This window comes from Leguminivora glycinivorella, chromosome 12 (genome assembly GCF_023078275.1).
Source record: "Leguminivora glycinivorella isolate SPB_JAAS2020 chromosome 12, LegGlyc_1.1, whole genome shotgun sequence".
NCBI classification, from domain to species: Eukaryota; Metazoa; Arthropoda; class Insecta; order Lepidoptera; family Tortricidae; genus Leguminivora; species Leguminivora glycinivorella.
Window position 1 is genome coordinate 16,050,855 of NC_062982.1, and position 21,955 is coordinate 16,072,809.

Sequence of the window (21,955 nt, forward strand, 5' to 3'; positions counted from 1 at the left end):
GTTAGCAAAACATGGCAGTCATCCCTGTAAAATGCTAATCTTTCTTATGCACATGAGATAAGGAGCAAAATAAGTCAATCGGTCAAATTTTGGTGGCATACTTTATGTTTGCGCTCACCGTGCATAGCCTCGGGTGGAGAGCGTCTGAGTATTCGTGGATACGTTTCGAAGCGATATCGTGAAACCTCATGGGGTTTCAGAACGTGTCGAACTTTGTTTGATATCATTCAGGCGTTGGCAGTATAATGAGTGCGTTCGGAAATCACTCTCCGGGGCGACAAAGGCCTCAATGTTGACGAGATTTAAAGGATAAGTATCATCGATATTTTCAAGACGAACGTTTTTGAGATGATAAATTTTAGAATGTATTTACAAACGTGTAAAATTATGTTGCTTATTTTTTTTAGTTTTTCTCTCTTCCTGCTTCTAGTTTTTGACGTAAGCAAAAATGTTTATTAATTTAGTGGTCGGAGAATGAAAGCACTTAGGTTAGGTTAGGTATTTTTGATGAATTATTTTAGCGATCGAGTCAGAATGAGTTCATTTCACTCGAGTTTAATAATTTATTCATTGGCGTAATGTAAACGTCCAATGTATCTACCTATTTTAGTATAACTGTATTCCTTGGAAGTATTTTTAATTCAGTATAATTAAATTATCACTCAGCTAGTGATTTATGAAGTGGAATTCATTACACAAAAGAGTCTGCTATCAAGAAACAAAAATGTACTTTTGTCACATACCAGTCTACTACGACTTCAAAAATATCAAAGTAGCTAACGTTACTTCGAACTACATAAAATAATTTAAATTCGTCCATAAATCGTGCATATTTATATATCTAAATATTTTTAGAGTCAGTTAAACAAATGCAAAAAACCGGCCAAGAGCGTGTCGGGCCACGCTCAGTGTAGGGTTCCGTAGTTTTCCGTATTTTTCTCAAAAACCTATCAAGAACCTATCAAGTTCAAAACAATTTTCCTAGAAAGTCTTTATAAAGTTCTACATTTGTGATTTTTTTCATATTTTTTAAACATATGGTTCAAAAGTTAGAGGGGGGGGACGCACTTTTTTTTCCTTTAGGAGCGATTATTTCAGAAAATATTAATATTATCAAAAAACGATCGACTACCTATCCAACAATGTATCACACGTTGGGGTTAGAATGAAAAAAAATATCAGCCCCCACTTTACATGTAGGGGGGTACCCTAATAAAACATTTTTTTTCCATTTTTTATTTTTGCACTTTGTTGGCGTGATTGATATACATATTGGTACCAAATTTCAGCTTTCTAGTGCTAACGGTTACTGAGATTATCCGCGGACGGACGGACGGACGGACGGACGGACGGACGGACGACATGGCGAAACTATAAGGGTTCCTAGTTGACTACGGAACTCTAAAAAGGGGTAAGTATATGAAGCACTTGACTAAAAACAGATTGGACAACCTGCTCAGTGCTAAAGCAATATGAGTATCCAACACTCAAAAATAAAATTCGCGAATGGTTAATGAAGCACTTTTGGTCGTGTCATAGGCTGACTCAAACGCTCCGCGTATTGCAACGAGGCATTCACATCAAATAAAAGCGACCCCTGAGGCGCGCCTTCAAAAGTCATCGTGTGTACTGCTGAATAGCTTCTATGTACATATAATTAATGTCGGAGGGGATTTGGAGAACTACTTTTGGATGTAAAAACTGAAATGGGTTGTAGTTTCAAGGCAAATTAATTCAAATTAAACATATACACGATGAAAGAAAAAGGATCGTTATAACTTTGTTTAGTGACTTTTGAGGTCATAATGAAATACTTTTACTATGGGCCAAAGAAGATCGAGTGTTATAGAGAGATACTGTCGAAGTAAAATGTGTAATCACAGTGCATAGACTGCCATCTCTTGACACAGGATTAAAACTTTTGAGCCTCAGTTTTGACAATTTGGCCCATATTCTTAGCTTGATATGTTTTAAAACGTCAAATATTAATATTAGCGCCATCTAGCTGAGCGTACCCCAAAGGTGTAACCGTACCTTTTCCTGTATTATGGTACTGAGGTACGTTTTTTTCTTATTTATCTGTCTATACGGAGTTATATATGTCTTTGCTATGGGCCCAATGCTGAAATCGCAAAAAAATTCGCTGTTTCATACATTTCGACTGTCATTATGCCGCTAGTTTCTATGGAACAGCCACAACTTTTTCGCGATTTCAGCATTGGTCCCATAATAAAAGTTGTTCATTATGATCTCAAGAGTCAATATGCAAAGTTTGAATGGTCCTTTTTATTTCACCCTGTACTTACACAATTTAACTAGAAGGTAGGTATGCATATAATAATATATGCTTAGTATAGATAGAAACCTAGTAATTCGGGTCGTCTAAAATTAATTCATTCATTTTATTTTGTGTTGAATACAACGTAATAGTTATTTGTTATACAAGGGTGCAAAGTTGTATTTTAACGCCGAGTGTGGAATTGAAAAACGAGCAAGTGAAAGGATTGCGAGTTGGCTTGCGAGTTTTTCAACACACGAGATGTAAAATACATTTGTGTGTAACACAAAACTTTTCCCCTCACTATAGCGAGGAAAGTACAACGCAAAAAAACCGGCCAAGAGCGTGTCTGGTCACGCTCAGTGTAGGGTTCCGTATTTTTCTCAAAAACTACTGAACCTATCAAGTTCAAAACAATTTTCCTAGAAAGTCTTTATAAAGTTCTACTTTTGTGATTTTTTTCATATTTTTTAAACATACGGTTCAAAAGTTAGAGGGGGGGGACGCACTTTTTTTTCCTTTAGGAGCGATTATTTCCGAAAGTATTAATATTATCGAAAAACGATCTTAGTAGACCCTTATTCATTTTTAAATACCTATCTAACAATATATCACACGTTGGGGTTGGAATGAAAAAAAATATCAGCCCCCACTTTACATGTAGGGGGGGTACCCTAATAAAACATTTTTTTCCATTTTTTATTTTTGCACTTTGTTGGCGTGATTGATATACATATTGGTACCAAATTTCAGCTTTCTAGTGCTTACGGTTACTGAGATTATCCGCGGACGGACGGACGGACGGACGGACGGACGGACGGACGGACGGACGGACGGACAGACATGGCGAAACTATAAGGGTTCCTAGTTGACTACGGAACCCTAAAAACGCGTTTTTTCACTGCTTCCAGTAGTTCCACAGGTGGTAAAACATCTTCATCACTAGATTAACCCTTTATCAATTTTAAAGCCGAAAATTTGCCTCTATTCAAGGTCAAATTACTTTATCCACTAGTGGATAAAATGCGTTTTTACCCGCTGGTATTAAAGAACAAAACACATGTTTCCGAGCTAGTGAGTGGAAAAGTCTATTTATTATCTTTATGGTAAAGTTTTGTCTGTAGTGGAGCAAATGCAAGTAAATAGTGATGATGGTCGGTAGGTAATTATTAGTTAGTCCCTAGGCTTATTTGATACCGTTGTGATAGTGATGAGCACTTAGGAAACACTAACATTTTCAGATGCTTAGTTTAATTATTTGGGAGCTTTCATTTTAATTTAATTTTATAACGTTAGCACGAAATTTGATTAATATAATCCTGTAAAGTATTTTAGTAGGCATTATGCACACTATTAAAATTATTCTTCAATAATCCAATTTTGATACCTCATCATTGCGATCAGCCGGCGTATTATGCTTCCAATTTTATCACTTATCTATCTGGATAAAGTATCCGTCACGCTTTGGCAAGTAAATACATCAGTGTGAGAGTTACATAATTATGTCTTATCCACGTGGATAAGTGATAAAATTTAAAGCATAATCGCCCTGCCGGCGTATCATGCTGCCAATTTTATCACTTATCCACGTGAATAAGACATCTGTCACTCTCACACTGACATACTTGCTAAAGCGTGACGGATGCTTTAGGCCTGATTTAGACGGCGTGCGAACTCGCATGCGATTTTAGTTACATTGCGCGCTGTTGAGGAGACATACAATTTGGCACAGCCATCAAATACCGCAATATAATAAAACTCGTATGCGAGTTCTCGTACCGTCTAAATGGGCCCTTATTCACGTGGATAAGTGATAAAATTGGCAGCATGATACGCCGGCTGATTAAAATGGTACGGCTTTGATCCGTCAGTGTCTAAACTGTCTAATAAAACTCCCCGCTAAATAAAAAACAGTAAAACTATCCCTACTTTACTCCACTACCTATAATTCTAGGGCGGTCTATGAACATTATTCACTTATTAACTTTGCCGATAGTACCTAATAAAACTACTATCAGCAAACAATAACATCGCGATTTATTACTTCCAGTGATTGCAATGAAAGTGGAATATTAAAGGGAATAGGTAGGTATCTAACTGTTTAACATGTAAGGAAGTTATTTCATCATTATTTTTTCTTAACTTTTTCCTTACCTTCTTTGTGATTTTAGTCTGCATAAATTCCTAAACTATTTTTCTCCTCTTTTGTGTAATACTAGTTCTAAATTGAAAGAAATATAAGTTGCACCCTTTTGAATAATTAATGAACATCATTTTACGCTGAAAATTAGAATCCGTAGCGACAACGGAATTTGTTTTCACTTTTTCGTTAATACATAAAGGAGATATTTTTGTTATTGAAGATATGTATAATAATTATATAAAATACTGGCTCGTATACAGCGTAGACCGGATAAAGTATTAAATTTCACGCTTTTCTTTCAAGTGAATCTATAATAAGTACACCTATGTATGTAGGAACCATTACTTGAAGCTTAAGTAAAATTAATAAGTTTTCCAAATTTTGTATTTAGAATGATTATTTAATTTATATATTTGCATTTTTAAACAAATAAAATAAGTAGGCATATTAATTGTTATAACCCGCTACTATATAGTCTCCAAACTTAATGTTCATTCCTCATAACATAGTTTATTATGCAATCGTGGTCTACAAGGAATTCTCCAGACGAAGCCCACCGTATAATCTTGGCTTAAACAAAAACAGTTCGGCGCACAATTTGCATACACTGCGACCGCAATAAGACCTACACTCCCAAGAAACTTATTCGATACAATTTAGAGCTGTAGCATAACTGCTTACAGTTTGGTATGCAAAACTGGGCCCTGCGCTTGCAAGTTTGCGTATAAACTTGTGCGAGTTTCACCTGAGAACTTAGGCAGTCGTCTAGGTGCAGCAGAACAGGCAAGAAAAACAACAGAGTTAGTGGCTCAAGCTCTGTAACACAGTGATAGTTGCGGAGTTGCGTCTTGTTGGAACTTAAAGTTGGGTTAAAGAGCCTAATAGATAGTTAAGTACGATGGGTATGCGGGATTCAGATGTTTATACGCTGATTGAATTAAGTATAGTTAAAGCAATTCTTACACTTCATCACATGAAAAATATGGCCTTAAAATTGTAATACCTACGTAAAAGTGGAAGTTTTATTGTAAGATGAATAAGGCAAATAAAATTTTACTTGACAAATAATTAAGTTATTATTCAGTATAAAAAAAAGTTAAAAGTAAGTAAGTAAGCTTGACCTATATATAATTATGTTTGGACCACACGAACCGAATCAAATTCATAACCAAGTATGATTCAAAACCACCACTTAAACATAATTTCTACCAGCCAACATCAAGTTAACATTTGTATGAAATTACTTTGCACTCTTGTGGACAAAATGCAACTTTGACATTCGTTTTTGATGTATCAAGAGAGCCTATAACAGTTGGTTTGGTCACGCCTGGTTGATTAATCCCCCTTGGACAAAAATCTAAAGATGCTTTTAAAATTGCAAATAATCTAACTATTCAAACACTTGCAGCCACTTTCCAGACCCAAAGATAAACTTGGATAAAAATGTCAAGCACGGCCGAATAGTATTCAATTTTCTTGGGCCCAAAATTTGTGTGACAGAATTTTGTTTATCTGCCCCCAGTAAAAGCGGCTTTGTCAACACAGACGCACGATAAACGAGACAAACAACGTAACATAAAGGGATAGGGGACACGAATATTTGCGATGCCTTTTGGGTGATAGTGCTATCTCGGTATTTATTGTTTAGGCAAGATACGTTTTGTTTAAGCTGGCAATCCGCACAAGTACTGGTTAAGATAATATTAGGATGATTTACGTAGCAATATTAATCGTCTCAGATTTCATTGTTACACAGTTTTGATGTTTTTTATGTGGATGTCACGTGCTTTATGGAAATTAAATAAATAAATATTGGGGGCACCTTACACAGATCAACTTAGCCCCAAACTGAGCAAAGCTTGTACTATGGGTGCTAAGCGACGATATACATACTTAAATAGATAAATACGTACTTATATGACATAGAAAACATCCATGACTCAGGAACAAATATCTGTGCTCATCACACAAACAAATGCCCTTACCGGACCGCGGCTTAGCAGGCAGGGTCACTACCGACTGAGCCAGGCCGGTCGTCGTGCCATTCTTATTGAGTTGCCGTAAATTATAACATGACCGAAGGGAGTCACGACTTCCCTCTCTTCACAAGTATCGTACGACGTTTTTGAATATATGCCATATGTCCTACCTACTTTGCAAACCAGTGCAGAACAAAACCACATGTACTGAAAACAGTATATTATATAATGATAACTTTATCAAGGCTATAAAAGTTGAGTACCGCGTTTAGGCCACGAGGCCTTGCCGAGTGGCCTAAGTAAGGTACGAGACTTTTAGCCTTCATAATGTTACAATTGTATACTATACTTTTTCGACGACAGCCAAATACATACCTATCCGAGAACAATAAAATGGGTTAATTTCCATGTACGCTTTCTTAGACTTTTCAGGTAACAAATTGTCAGTCACTTTGAGCGCCATACAGGGTGTAACAAAAATGGTGGTGATCCGTTTAAGGGCGTATTCAGTATCGTATTCTCATCAGGAAAAAGTAGGATAAAAAATTTTTTCGCAAAAAAATTTTTTTATCTTTGTATGGAGATTCGACCGATTCGCGCGGCCCGGTTCATACAAAAGTGAAAATTTTTTTAGCGAAAAAAAAATTTTCTTCTACTTTTTCCTGATAAGAATACGATACTGAGTACGCCCTTAAACGGATCACCACCATTTTTGTTACACTCTGTATAGCCTTGATTTCTTCCGGAATACTTACATTGTTCATCAGAATCACTCATAATAATTAATAACTTAAGATTTTGCACAACAACGTCGACCGATAATAAACTACAAAACACTGAAATAGTTTCGACAAAGTTTACAGATTTCCAACAAAACACGCGCCGAACAAGCCCTAGACAAGACGAATAGGAAAATAAGCCGGTTCTCAATTACGAAAAATGTAGTTGCGTTCAAGAATATTTAAATGTCGAATGAAAAATCATATGATAAAATTATGGTTTTTACCTTTGTTTTACAATATCTAATATATAAAACACATTTCAGTATATTTTTTCATCTTGATTTAAATTATGAACCGAAATATTAATTATTTTTAAAAAGCTACTTATTACTGCAATTGAAAACAACTGTTAAATGGAAGTTGTATTTTAAAAAAATAACAGAATTCCTATATTCATATGATTACTGCTCAGCGCCTACCTATAGACAAATACTTACGGACTTATTGGACACGGTCCAATAAGTCCGAATACTCAAATTTTACCTCAGTTCTAAAGATATAGGGATCACAGGCCATCAAATTCTTATTTAAACTAAAGAGTATATTCCTCTTAATAAAATACAAGCACAAAGTACATGAAATTTCCGAAGTGTCTAAGAAAAACAAAGAGGTAAAGTGCCAACAAAATACTTGCTCGGCACGCAGGTGACGAGTTATTTTTTATAAGGAGAATCTGTATGTGATAAAACAGACGCCACGTGTCCAAAATAAACTATTATGGGTACCGAGGATAGATAACGTTCCGGGCAACTAGAAAAATGTGCCTAGGTTCCAGAGCTCACCATCGGCCCAGGTGTGGGATGCAGTATGTAAGCGAGGTAAACTACCTTCAGTACTTACAGATAAAAGCATTAATATCAACGTTTTTTTATTTAAAACCAAGGTTTTGGAGAAAAAAATGCCTTAAAGTTTTAACTGAACTGAACTGTTTTAAGGATGCTTGGGAATGAGTATCATGTGTCCCAACAAGACGCACCTCCAGCACATTCGGCAAATGGTATTCTAGCGTAGTTTCAGACTAATTTGGCAGTTTTTTATCCGAAACATGAGTGGCCACCCAGGTCTCCAGGTTTAGGCGTATTAGACTATTTTGTATGGTCATACATGCTTTGAAGACTAAATTTTTATAAAATCATAAACCTAGATCATTTCAAAAAGGTTATCGAGAGTATTTGGGATGAAATGTGAAGAAAACGGTGCGTGCCGCGTGTGATCCGTTTGAGAAGCGTTTGAGGCTGGTAAACAAGTTAATGCTGGAGTTATTCCAAAACATTTGTTGTGAATGTAGTAAATAAGAGTGCCATTCATAAAATATAATAATAATGTAGTAACTATTTGTTAATTTTGTTTTATTGGCTATTTGTGCTGTATTCAAACTTATTGGACACGGTGTATACTTTCTTATCGTTACTCAAATGAAGTTAATTTGGATACCTCTGACAATAATCTAATTAACAGATTTAAGTGCTGGAGTAGAACAAGAAAATTATGCTACTGCGCCCACGAGATCAACGTATTTAATAGTAGGTAACTCATTTACTATACCACCGATCCGAAGCAGTAACACTTAAATGTAAGCTAATACAAGAATCAACCTACAGGCTCACACAAATTCCAGAACAAATTTAAATCATCTTGGAACTGAATAAACCAGATGGACTACTTACCATTTAAATGGCAGATTCTGGAGGGCGAATCCGTCTCTAAGGACCCTCGTATGAGATACAGTATCAGAGTGAGACAGAGTCCTACCATACCTACTCATGTTCATCATTCACAGAAAATCATCTTCGTTGCTTGTTTACATTAAAATTTAAGTATCTTTGTGCATGTGGTTGATATGTTGTCAGACTATAATTAGGTAGGTACTTATCTTATGTATTATCAACTTATATTATCTAAGGTACTAACAATGAAAGCTAGAATTTCTGCCTTTCATTAACAGTTATTACTTATATTCAGTGTATTTTTTGTAATAAGTTTTAATATACACTGAATTATACAAAACCTTGGAATATGGCAAAATTTTTGGCTTTTATTGAATTAATTAAAGATAATGAGGTTTCGAAGAACATTTTTTAATATCCCCGACCTCGGAGCTAATTATTTCAAAGTAGGTGAATTAATAATTGCAATAAAGTTTCAGAATTATTAATTAAAGCAGAATTAATTAATAAAAATTCTTCAAATAACCTCGGGCAGTAAAGAACTCAAATGAGAAAAATTAAAGAGTGCAGGAAGTCAAAATTTGGCTAATTTCCGGTAAAATGCTGACTTTTTTCAAGATGGTATTTGCCGTCAGAAAGTATTATAAAATTCAACTTACGTGAAAAGCGCCTCGGATAAGCGGCCCCGCCTGCCCCACGTACAGAGTCGACGCTGAATCGAATACCAACTCCATCGGATTCCTCTTCACAGGCACAGTATCAAATTCGTGACAATTCAGATACAACGTCACATTCTCTGTAGTAACCTTCAATCCGAAGCGACTCCATTTCTTAGAAAACGATGGTATAGCGAACGACACAATTGTCTGCGAGAGGGCATAGACATTTGCATCTGTATATAAAAGGGATATATTTGTGAGATCTCTCCCCGACGGGATCAACTGTACTCCCAATTGGACCACCGTCTCTAAAGGATTTACGACAGAGAATAGAAAGCCGCCGTTTTCGGTGGCGGGTCGGACTGTGGCTGTTATGGAGAATTCTGGGTACAGTTTTTCGGGCATGAAGAGGCGGTAAGGTGATTTGATGTCGGAGCCGGGTTTCAGCCCATATGCCGGGAAGCCGTCGAGGCCTTCGTCGAAGTATTGCGTCTTGGGGTTGCTGAAGGGAACGCCGATTGCGTGTAGTAAGTCGTATTCCGGTATTTCTGAAACGAGGCATATTTTTTTGATTAAGCTGAGAAAAAAGTTTTAAATGTCTACAATTTTAGGATACACAAATAACACATATTATTGGGATTCAACAACTAACAAGTGCAATTTGTGTTAAGTACACGCAAATGCAGAAAAGTGCAAATGTTTTTTCAATATAAGTATACCCTGCATTTGAATATGGTTCATAACTCTTGGATTTACCCTTTGGTCCTTTTCATGTGACATATGTCAGATGATTGTACGTAATATTAGAATTTATTTGGTTTTTCATTTATTTTCTTCCAGCCCTAGTAATATGAATGACAATATAAGAAAAGTCGGTCAAGTCAGTGGCCAGAAGTAGTAAATAAAACTATAGTATTGATCGATGGAGCAACGACCGTCAGGACTGGTGCAATTTGCATTTTAAAACAGTCTTCCTGTCCGCTGCAGTTAGTTTAATTTGGATTAGTATTGTATTTATAAACAACTGACTGCAACTCTGGCAACTTTGTAAACAAAGGTGATGGTATTATTTTTAGTCAGATAGTTCATTGCTTATGCTAGTCAAATTGTAATCGAGTTTTCTAGCAAAATTGAGTATGGCTTACGCTAGACAGAATCAGAGTCGGGTTGGGGATTCCGATACGGCATTTTTATTTGGAACTATTCATAGAAAAAGAACACCAGAATCTCCAACCGGGTCTAACGCGAGGCATTTTTATTTTATTCTGTTTGTAGATCATAAGGGGTAGCACACGATAGGCACGACAGTATCTCGTCCGCCTTATTCTTAAATTATAATACATAATGACAAAAGGACGGGTAATCATACTATATCGCGCCAATCATGTGCTAACTCTGCAGATAGCCGCTGAGTAAAGATATCTTGAATAGCGTTGTCGCAGTGTAACAGAAAGATCTCCTCTCTTTCTCATCTTTTCAAAATAGCAGGTATTAAAAAGAAAGCAGAAGCAAATGAATGTTTCAGTACTTTCAGTAGAACACATTAATATATTGGTAGACATGGATTTGAATCGTGATTGTTCTTGTCTAAATTTATATTTTTTGGCGAGGCGTTTATCGATAAACTTTATCGCATCGGTGCGTCCCTATCGCACTTACAAATAGTGCGAAAAGGACGGAACGACGTTTCATCGTTTATCACGCGACGTCACGGTTTATATGCTAGTCAACATAAGTCACAGAGAACCTCCTATAGAGTGGCAGTCTTGTATATTTGGTTCGCGATACGAGTCACCAGTGTTTGGGGTGCGAGGAGCGGGCGGGGAATGTGTTAAGCGCGCTGTGATTGGCCGTTTCAAGGACGGCGGGCAGTCGCGCCAGATGAAAAGGGACAGAAGTATGACTGTCCCTCTACTGACGCGTAAGTGGCCAATGTAAGTTGACCTATGCCGGCTCTGAATAAATTATAAATATGACTTATTTGTGGAATGTAATGCCGTCTGTTTTTAAATTTGAGCTTCTTGTTACCTTTCCACACCATTTCACACTACAGGTGGACATCTTTAAGGCATCAAAATACCCTTTTCCAATTTTTTTGTGCGAAAAACACGCGCTGCTTTCGGGTCTGTTACTTGGTCGATACTGATCGGGCACGGCGAGCGCCCGCGCTTATATCAGACATAAGTCTAGTGAAACAAACTGTGAATCATTGAAAACTCTTAAAGTATTCGGTAGCAGTTGCATATACATTTCTAAATGTAGGTATAAGTAGGTGTAAGTTACCGAACTTACGTGTTTCTTAGTTACAGAGTTAGCCTTTAACTGAAGACTAACTAGCGCTAACGTAAACTAACTAACCATCCAAGATTGAAAGTTAGGGAGCTACAGTGTAACTGTTGGCTACAATATTAACATGGCCGATATTCGAAGTGCACGCTGATTGCTTGCAAAATTACTTATTGTGTTGTTTCTTGACGATGGAGGAATATTTAAGGCGGTAAATACAAAAATAAGGTGAGTACCTTATTTTTGTATTAACCATACAGGTACACAATTTGAAAATGGGTAGATAATATAATCTTGTTTATACTTAAAACTAGAGAAAAAATTCTGATAATATTTATGGCTCTAAAAATGTTAACTTAAGAAATTAATTTGGTTAAAGAAACTAAAATCTAAAAATCGTATTACTTACTTAGAAGTAAATTAATAGAAGAGACACTCAGAAAGTTTAGGATCAGATTAGTTGATCTAACAATGACAGCAGATGGTTTTCGCCGCGTCACTTGGGATGATAAACAAATAAATATACCTAGAAAACATCCATGACTTAAAAATTAGGAACAAATATCTGTGCTCATCACACATATATATGCCCTTACCGGGATTCGAACCCGGGACCGCGGCTTAGCAGGCATCACTACTGACTACGCCAGACCGATCGTCAAAACTTATAAAATACCAATTTGACTCATTCGTACATATTTAGGGCTATTTAAGTAAACATGTAAACCGTTCCAAAGCATTTAAAAATAAACAATTCGACATGCAAAACCTCTTTAGTGTAAATCTCCTTTATTTATTCTACACGGATCCGATTCCCCCCGATATGGTACGAGTAGGCAAGCCGTCTTTTTAGTTATTCACCGCTCTAAATTGGGCGCCGGTTGCTGCGGATAAGCCTTCTGTCTATCCTGGTTTGGGGATGCATGTTACATGCTAACGGCACAGGTTGACCTAATGTTTGACGTTCGGAAACATCGTTGTAAACTAATCGACAATAGTTATTTGTTTTACAAGGAGGCAAAGTAGTTGTTTAACCGCACGTGCCAATATTGATACCCGAGCAAGCAAGTGGTTCAAAAAGTGGAATCTTGAGCGTTGCGAGGGTTTCAAGGCACGAAGGTTAAACAAACTTTGCCACCGAGTGAAACACAAAATTTTTCACCACACCAACACGAACAAAATACTAAGTACAGTCAAGTGTAAAAATATGGGTGCGTACAACTTATCAAAAATATGTCCCATAGCACTTTATGTCGGCGGAATAAGGTCTCGGTACATATTTTTGAGCGGATAAAATCGATACGTATTTTTGCACTTGACCCTATAAAACATCAAATTAAATCAAATCCATCAATTTATTCAATATTTATGTTTCAAAATCATCATTTATGGGTAAATTCTACCAGCCAGCTTAAGACATCAAGTTAAAATTTGTATGAAATTACTTTGCACTCTTGTGGATAAAATGCAATTTTGCTATCTGTTTTCGAATAGCAAAGTAAGCCTTTAACAGTTGGTGTGGTGAAATATAATTTATAAAATGAATCGCTTTATTCTTCATATTACTTGAGTAGTAAAACCTACAATAACATAGTATATTATTATAGTAAAAACACCGTAAAACAGGTGGTACACTAAAAACTTACAAATAAAAAAAATACCTAAGTCCTCGCTGTTCGGTATGATTCCCAGAAGGCTGGCCATATTGCCCTGCTGGATAGCAATGCTGATCCGCTGAGCGAAATATTGGCCAGCTCTCTGGCCACCAAATAATTATGAAACATTGAAAGAGCAGTTTGACTAATTACTGTTCAACACGTTTCTCATGCATAAATAGTAATAAATACCACGGAAAATGTATGTAATTTTTGGGGTTCTTACCCGAAAATTACATACACTTTCCCTTATTTACATTTCCAATTCATTTTATTACAGCACTTGAAACGGCTCATTCTAAATAGCTCCACAAATACTGCCAGGCCGGCGCCTTTGGGTGTGGTGTTCATTTTCTTCATTAAATTAACGTAAAAGTTATACTTTGTGGTTTTCTTAATATCGAGTAACGCATTAAAACTCGATAGAAACACTCTATAAAAATCTTTGCGATATGTAGGTATGCACCTATAGACTAACAGACTAACCTAGTATTTCCAGCAAACAGCAGCAGGCGTCCATAGGTTACGGTGACCGCTTTCCATCAGGCGGACCGTATGCTTGTTTGCCACCGACGTAGTATAACTTAAATATAAACTTTTAACAGCAATAAATGGCCCCGAAAACTTAGAGTTTCGTTTTCTTTTAACCCCTTATTTGCCAAGAGTGGCCCTGAAGCTTAAGTAGTTTCATGTGCTCTGCCTACCCCTTTATGGGATACAGGCGTGATTGTATGTATGTATGTATGTAAAACTTAGAGTTTATGAATGATTCACAGTCTGTTCGTTTCACTAGACTTATTTTATTGACTGGGATGTAATGCACAATGAATGTAGGTAGCTATGACATAAAATCTCAGCAAAAAACAAAAATGTCACATATTATCTCGGTCATTATCATAGATATGCGAAATAGTATTTTATGCTCTGAGTTCAATATACAGTCTGACCAAAAATAGTAGAAATTAATAGGTTTTTTTTTGCAAAAATTTCATTTTTGGCACAAGCTTTTATCACCAACTATACCTTTCTTTCAACAGTCATCTACTGGTCCCCGAGACGTTTCTAAAAACCCCCTCACTCGATGTATACCACTCACTCACTCGAATAACAGAGTTCCTAATGACGTATGACCACCTTTCTGCTCCATCATCAGATCAGCTCCATGATACTATAATATTGCATTGTCACGTGACTTACATGTGTGCAAAATTTCAGCTCAATCGGAAACCAGGAAGTGGGTCAAATTTAGCTTCTACGTCAAGTTGAATAAAAGCTTGTAAAAAGTGGTGGCAACATCGTAATAGTGTCGCCCCGTTTTCTGACACATATTGATTTCAAAGAGTTGCCACTTTATTTGGTCAAACTAAGTCTAGTGCAAGAAAATTGTTCAAAAATCTTTTTATTTTCAGAAGATCTCAAATTGTGCAATGCCTTACCGTTAGGATATTTAGAGGAGCCGAACAATCCATCATTAGCGGCCGTGAGCGTCGAGAGAAGAGCGAACGGTAGCGTTCGACACCTGAAAAGGATAACACGTTCTTGAAACATATCTTGGTACAATATAGGTGAGGGCAAAATAAATGGGTTTCGTTCAAATGCTTTATTCAATTCATAGTTATTGGTAGTGTTTAGTCAAATTCTTTAAAGACACGGCCTCTGGCTGATTTAGTTACAATATACAACGTTAAACGTTTGACATAATCACATTAACACTATGTTTTAGGTAGAAAATTTGTTGTTCAGTTTTCTCAAAAAAAAAAAAAAACATAACGCAAAATCTATATTTTTTATAATTATATACACCCAAGAACGGAGTAGGTATGTAGATATAGTTAGACGTTTATTGGTAAAATATTCACATTTACACGTCAATTACATACAATGATTATTTACAAAAAAAAAACACATTTCACATTAGGTATTCAAAGTAATGCTAATACTTAATACAAATCATTAAAACACACATATTACATTAGTAGGTACACGATCCAGGCAATGACCCGTAGGTATGAAGGAACTCATCCAAAGTATAGCAAGCCATTTCGAGTAGGATGGATTTTAGTTACATAATATCATGTGTGTACCTCGTGTGTTAAAATATCTGCAACTAATTAAGTAGGTACCTAACACATTAGGTCTACACCTATACATACAGGGTGGGGCCTGTAACAAAACCAACAAATTTAATTGTAGGCTATAGGTACTCTACTCCGTAAACTAACCAACATTTGTTCAGCGACTTTTAAAAATTATGAAGACTTTGATTTTTTAATTCTTCGATTCTTCATACAAAATAAATTATATATTAGCTTCAATGTACGCCATTGTTGTTGTCATTGACGTTGTCTGTCACGCAACCTCTTAGAAAAAACTTTCAAGTGTTATGAAAATAAAAATACCCGTTATTTTTAAAAGTCGCTGAACAAATGTTGGTCAGTGTAAGGAGTTCATTTTTTCATATTTTCAGAGTTTCATTTTTTGCTTTTGTTACAGGGTCCACCCGGTATAACATTTTTTTTACGGGAAAATGTTACATTGAATGGTCAGATGTTTACAAAAAAAAATCCTAGGTATTAATATTACTACTATTCCTACTGACATTATGTAAATTTATCAATTTCCGCTACCTTAAGGTTGCCTGGAAGAAATCGCTCTTTAGCGATAAGACCGCCTATTGTTTACCTTTGTTCGTGTTGCTTCCTTGTTTTGTATTGTTGTATTTTATCAAGGTGTGCAATAAAGAGTATTGTATTGTATTGTATTGTATTAGGATAAAAAATAGAGTAAACATAACGACGTTTTACTCGAAACATAGGAGCTCGTTTCACATTGATAAATGATCAAAGTGTGCAAACGAACCAATTCAGCAAGCAAAACAAACTTGAACCAGCCACGGAGAGGCGTCGCATTTTCAATTAGATCCGTGTAGTGATGTACCAGGAACGACATTTTTAGTCCCCTATTTGGCACTGAAACTTGACTAGTTCATGTGCTCTGCCTACCCCTATATGGGATACAGGCGTGATTGTATGTATGTATGTGTGCATGTATTTATTTAAAGGCAACAAAGTTTTACGGCATTAAGTTTTTGTACATTGTATTTCTTTTGTGCAGTAAAAATAAAAAAATAAATCCATACTAATATTATAAACGGGAAATCGTCTGTGTCTGTTTGTTTGTTCGTCTTTCACGGCAAAACGGAGCGACTAATTGACGTGATTTTTTTAGTGGAGATAGTTAAAGGTATGGAGAGTGACATAAGCTGCCTTTTGTCTTTTTCTAATCTCCCACTTCCCTAAAATGGGCGGTGGAAGTTTGTATGGAGCATTCCACAATTTTCGAATTTAACGCGAGCTAAGCCGCGGGAAAAAGCTAGTCTTTTAATAAAAATTACAAGAAAAACAATACAAAATTAACGAGGTGAATATAATGTATAAAAAATGCTTTCTATTTGTGTTGTTATGCGTGACGAGTGGCGCTGATTCTCACAAAAACACGCAATCTTATGAAATATCGAAAAATAGCAGCAGGCTTTGGAACTAATTGACTCCCAGAAGATTAAACATAAATATAAAAATGTACAAAATGAGGGCAGTGACAGTCGACAACAACAAATTCACAATATACTTCATAATGAAACCAGCTTTAAGGACATTTGTGTACAGCTGTGCAATTTAACTTTCGTAGTAGTGCAGGTTAATAAAAAGGCTAATTGAATTACCTATACAGTTTTATATTAAAATAAAAATTTTAAAATTCACACCACCCGACTTTTCCCTTTTTTTTAAATTTAAAAATATGTGGTATCGCTAGCAGACATCTCTGCATGACAATAAAATAAGTTTACGTGTAAAATAACAATATTTAAGAATATTCCTAGAGTTAGCCGGGAATCTTTCCCGGGAGTCATATTTCCCGGGAATATCACTCGAACATCACTACAGATCCATGTCGGGTTTGGACTGCAGTGGGGAAGGAAAAAATATCGATTTGCAATTCAGATGGAATCGTGTTGGGACCGTGAAAAGAGCATTAATTGACACGAATATTGGATATTTTAGCGCAATTAGTTTTGAATGAAGGCCGTTCATTTTGTGAACGTGCATTGATTACAAATGGGTTATAATTAAACGGATCCGTTGGGTGTGTTAGGGAATTAATATAGGGAAGATTTTTGCTGGTTTAGTTGTTACGTTGACTACCATATTGGATGCAAAATCTTAGTGCTGAAGTTTGATGTTATTCACTTTCCGCAACATATAAAGCCTGACCAGAAATATATAACTACGCGCCATGTTGCGGAATTTCATTAGAACTATTTCCTTCATACCATATTGAACTGTCACTGCATACATCAGTATAACAGCGCCCTCCTAGCAATCATAATATATTCCTGGCGGCGTACCATGCTTCCAATTTTATCACTTATCCACGTGGATAAGACATCTGTCACGCTTTAGCAAGTATGTCAGTGTGAGAGTGACAGATGTCTTATCCTCGCGGATAAGTGATAAAATTAGAAGCATGATACGCCGGCTGGCTTTACTTTCAGTCGGTTATCGACAAACATATCAAGTCAAGTTAGGATTTTGAAGTTCGGGTAAGTTACAGACGAGCGCTTCAAACCCGATATTTATTTATTTATTTATTTAATCTTTATTGCACAAAGAAAATACAATTGTACACAAGGCGGACTTAATGCTATAAGGCATTCTCTACCAGTCAACCTTCGGGCAAAACAGAGAAATTGTAGGCGGTGCAACATTAAATTATATTAAGAACAAAATAGTTAAGTTATTTGCACAATATTATTAAGCTAACCTATATGTAATATATAAAAGAATAAACATACTTACACACAGATAATAATATACATACATACAATATATTTAAATACATAAAAAAATACATACATACATATGACATCAGATGAAACTTACAAAAATGAAATACTAAGGATTTGTCATTCTACCAGCAAAGTACTTAATCAGGGATTTTTTAAATGCAAATCTATTCGGACATTGTCTAAGTTTGACTGGGAGACTATTCCAAAGACGAGACACCTGAACGGAGAAAGAATTGGACATAAAACCTGTTCGGTGAGATGGTATTGACAAGGAAAGGTTGCCAGAAGAGCGCAGTTGGCGAATCCGAGAAACACCGTAGTAGTTGAAGAAGGATTTAAGATATTCTGGAGATTGAGGATCTTTAATGATAGAAAAGAGCGTGCAGAGCATGCGAATGTTGCGACGTACACGTATAGGGAACCAGCCAAGTTTAACACGGAAAGATGATACATGGTCGTATTTACGAAGACAGAAAATGAAACGAATGCAGTTGTTAAGTAAACGATCTAAGTAACTTGTTCAAGAGCTCTACAGTTAAGTCGGGATAACACACATCGCCGTAGTCAATTATGGGTAGAATCAATGTCTGCACTAACAGTATTTTTGTTTTGATGGGTAAGAAGTGCTTAAGTCTATTAAGGGCATGTAGTGATCCAGTAACTTTACGGCATATTTCAGCTACCTGTGTTTTCCAACTCAAGGTACTGTCCAGATACACGCCCAAGTCTTTTACGCTCCGGCTGTATGGTATGGGAGTACCGTTAAAATAAACGGGGCGTGTAACTTCTATTTTCGAGAGCTGGCGCTCGCTACCTATTATTATGGCCTGACACTTGGATGGATTGACAAACAAACCGAACTTCTCAGACCATCGCTGGATGTGCAAAAGATCGAGGTTTAATTTGTCAATAGTAGCAGGTAGATCAGTAATGCTACAGTGGTCATAGAGTTGCAGGTCGTCAGCGTAGAGATGGTGCGAGCAGCGAAAGTCCGGAGTAATGAAATTGATGAAGATGGAGAAGAACAGTGGTGAGAGGATACCTCCTTGAGGCACTCCCGTGGCCAGGTCACACCATTCCGACAGAGTGCGATCCACCCGTACCGCTTGCTGACGCCCGCAGAGATAGGTCGAAAACCACTTAAGGGCACTAGACGTCACGTTGAGATGTTCAAGAAGGGCAAGGAGAATCTGGTGATCGACGGTGTTAAAAGCGTTAGAAAAATCTACTAGGATAAGTACAGTGACCATTTGGTTCTCCATGCCACGCCTGATGTCCTCGGTCACCTTGAGCAACGCAGTACTCGGAGCAACGGGATATTTCATACGAAGTTAGTCCTTATTCTCCCTGGATGACATTTTTTGGAAATATTTTTTATTTATTTATAAAGAAAAGTACCTAATCTAATGTACCATCAATTTTTTTTCCTTAAAAAATGGTACTAAAAATAGATTACACAAGAAAAATACGAACATCTTATTTTTACAACGATAGAATATTTTAAAAACCTAGGGGGCACAGGACAATCATGTGAATCGACTCCTACTTATTCTCTGATTTGTATAAACCCAAACTCATACTCATAAACTCATACTCATTTGCTATAATCGAAACTCATCAATAACTTTTTTGTTTGTATTCACTTGAAATTATGATCCGAGTTTCTCACGCTATTTTCACATTCCGTTTAATATTAAACTTTTCCTATCATTCAGGAAACGAGTACATGAAACGTTTCAAAAAGAGGAACAAGCGAAGTTTGAGAACAGTTATTAAGTAGTCGTAAACTATGTGCCCTATTGTGCTGGACTTGAATCATCGCTTTAGTATTGCAGCGTTTCAATTTTGCAGTATAATATTTTTATATAAGTTCTTTCTCACAAAACAGGAACGAATAAAAATGAAATTTCGTAATGGTGATCCCACACTGGCTGTTATTATATTATAACATTTATAACATCCCAGTGTGGGAGAACCATTAAGTAGGTATTAATATTAGTAATTAGTAATCTGTCTTTCGTAAAATAAAACTTAAGTATGTAAATTAACAGGCCGTCTAACTAGAGACGGCTACACTGGTTGGGGCACGTGCACAGGATGGAGCCCTCTCGTTTGCCACGTAAGAATCTCCTGAGCGAAATATAGTGCTAAACGATCGGTTGGGCGACCCATGCCTCGTTTTAAGGCATGATATGATGATGTTTCGTGATATATTGTCCTTCCCGATCAATCTTATCGACTGGGAAATGGAGGCTGAAGACCTCGATCACTGGAGGAAGACCCTGGGTGAAGGAGTAGTTGCACACGACCAAGCATGGCCTTCTTCACTCTAGGCGAGAATTGAGACACCAGCGCGCTTACCAATCTTTGTCACTGGACACGGCCACATTCTCCTGCCAGCTTTGCGGTTGCGGCTGCCGCTCTCGTGTTGGGCTAACTAGCCATTTGCGGAAGTGCCGCAATCTAATAGACGCTGCTTAACCCATCATATTATTGATGTTGTAAATTAACTATTTAAGATTTTATCATTTACTCTTAAGCTATCATATCAAGTACCTACCGTTTAAATAGTCTGGTATGTATGATTCAGTAAATCCATTTAATTGAAGTCAATGAAGCATCTATTGTAATAGTCTGACAATGTTACTCGGACAAGTTGGACACTAATTGTTTTATAGGATTTCAGACGCCTAAGCCAATTGAAGTATGAACGGATAAGATCTTCATGTCTGGTTTGATTTGCGAGAATTTCAAGACCGTAATAGAACTGGTAGTGGGTTACTAGGCGTCATCTTTAATCAATGTTCTCCTTTTGAAATTAAATAAATATAGTCACTCCTGTGTGGTTGAAGTTAGCAAATAAGGGGTGAATGAAAACGAAATTGTGGTATTGCAGTGACAGGTTGCTAACCCATATAACTGTGTGGGCATAGCAGTTGAGCCCACGGTCGGCTTCTACAGCTACCAACGGGAGGAATGTAGACGAGGAATTTCTTAGTCTATCACCATACCTTTTTAATCCATACTTACTTCCTTACTTACTTGGCTGGCGCGATAACCCAAAATGAGTACTGGCCTCCAACATAAGAGCACGCCACTTTGTTCGATATTGAGCGGGATCGCGCCAGCTTTCGCCGATGCCGAGCTCACGGAGGTCTACCTCCACTCTAACCCCAACGACATTTTGGGTGATCAGCAGAACGGCGGGCGTCCATTCGGTTTTAATCCATAAAAATGAGGCACACTATCAAAAAAATCTGTATGTAGGTTTAAAGATATTTATTCTCATAAAAGATATACCAGTCACTTACACGAGAACAGAATTTCAAAGTAAAAATAATCTTATTTACGGTAGCATACAGTCGCTCAAGTCAAGAGGTACACGCTCAGGCAACTTTTTTTTTAAGGTGGGTATTGGTTTAAAATGTGTTGCGATTTTAGTTTTAAATGTCTTGAATAAGCCTGTGTCTCTTAAATCAGACGGTAACTTATTATAAAGCTGTGCACCTTCATACGTAAATTTTTTTCCTAACTGAGTTCTTATCTTCGGCAACACAATGAAACTCGCACGACGAGTAGTTTGTTTAGATACTTGTTTCTTCGTCATAAAAATCTGTATATAAAATTTTAAACCTTTTTAGTACCATAATTGCCAGGAGT

At 36.7% G+C, this 21,955-nt stretch overlaps 1 protein-coding gene across 1 annotated transcript in view; it reads right to left on the minus strand.

Moving 5' to 3' along the window:
• The window catches only part of LOC125232107 (collagen alpha-1(IX) chain-like), a 256,174-nt gene that overhangs the window by 82,989 nt on the left and 151,230 nt on the right, over positions 1-21,955 (minus strand). Inside the window, 2 exon segments of the mRNA XM_048137722.1 lie at positions 9,509-10,056; positions 14,886-14,968. Of these exon segments, the coding sequence (XP_047993679.1) occupies positions 9,509-10,056; positions 14,886-14,968 (631 nt within the window).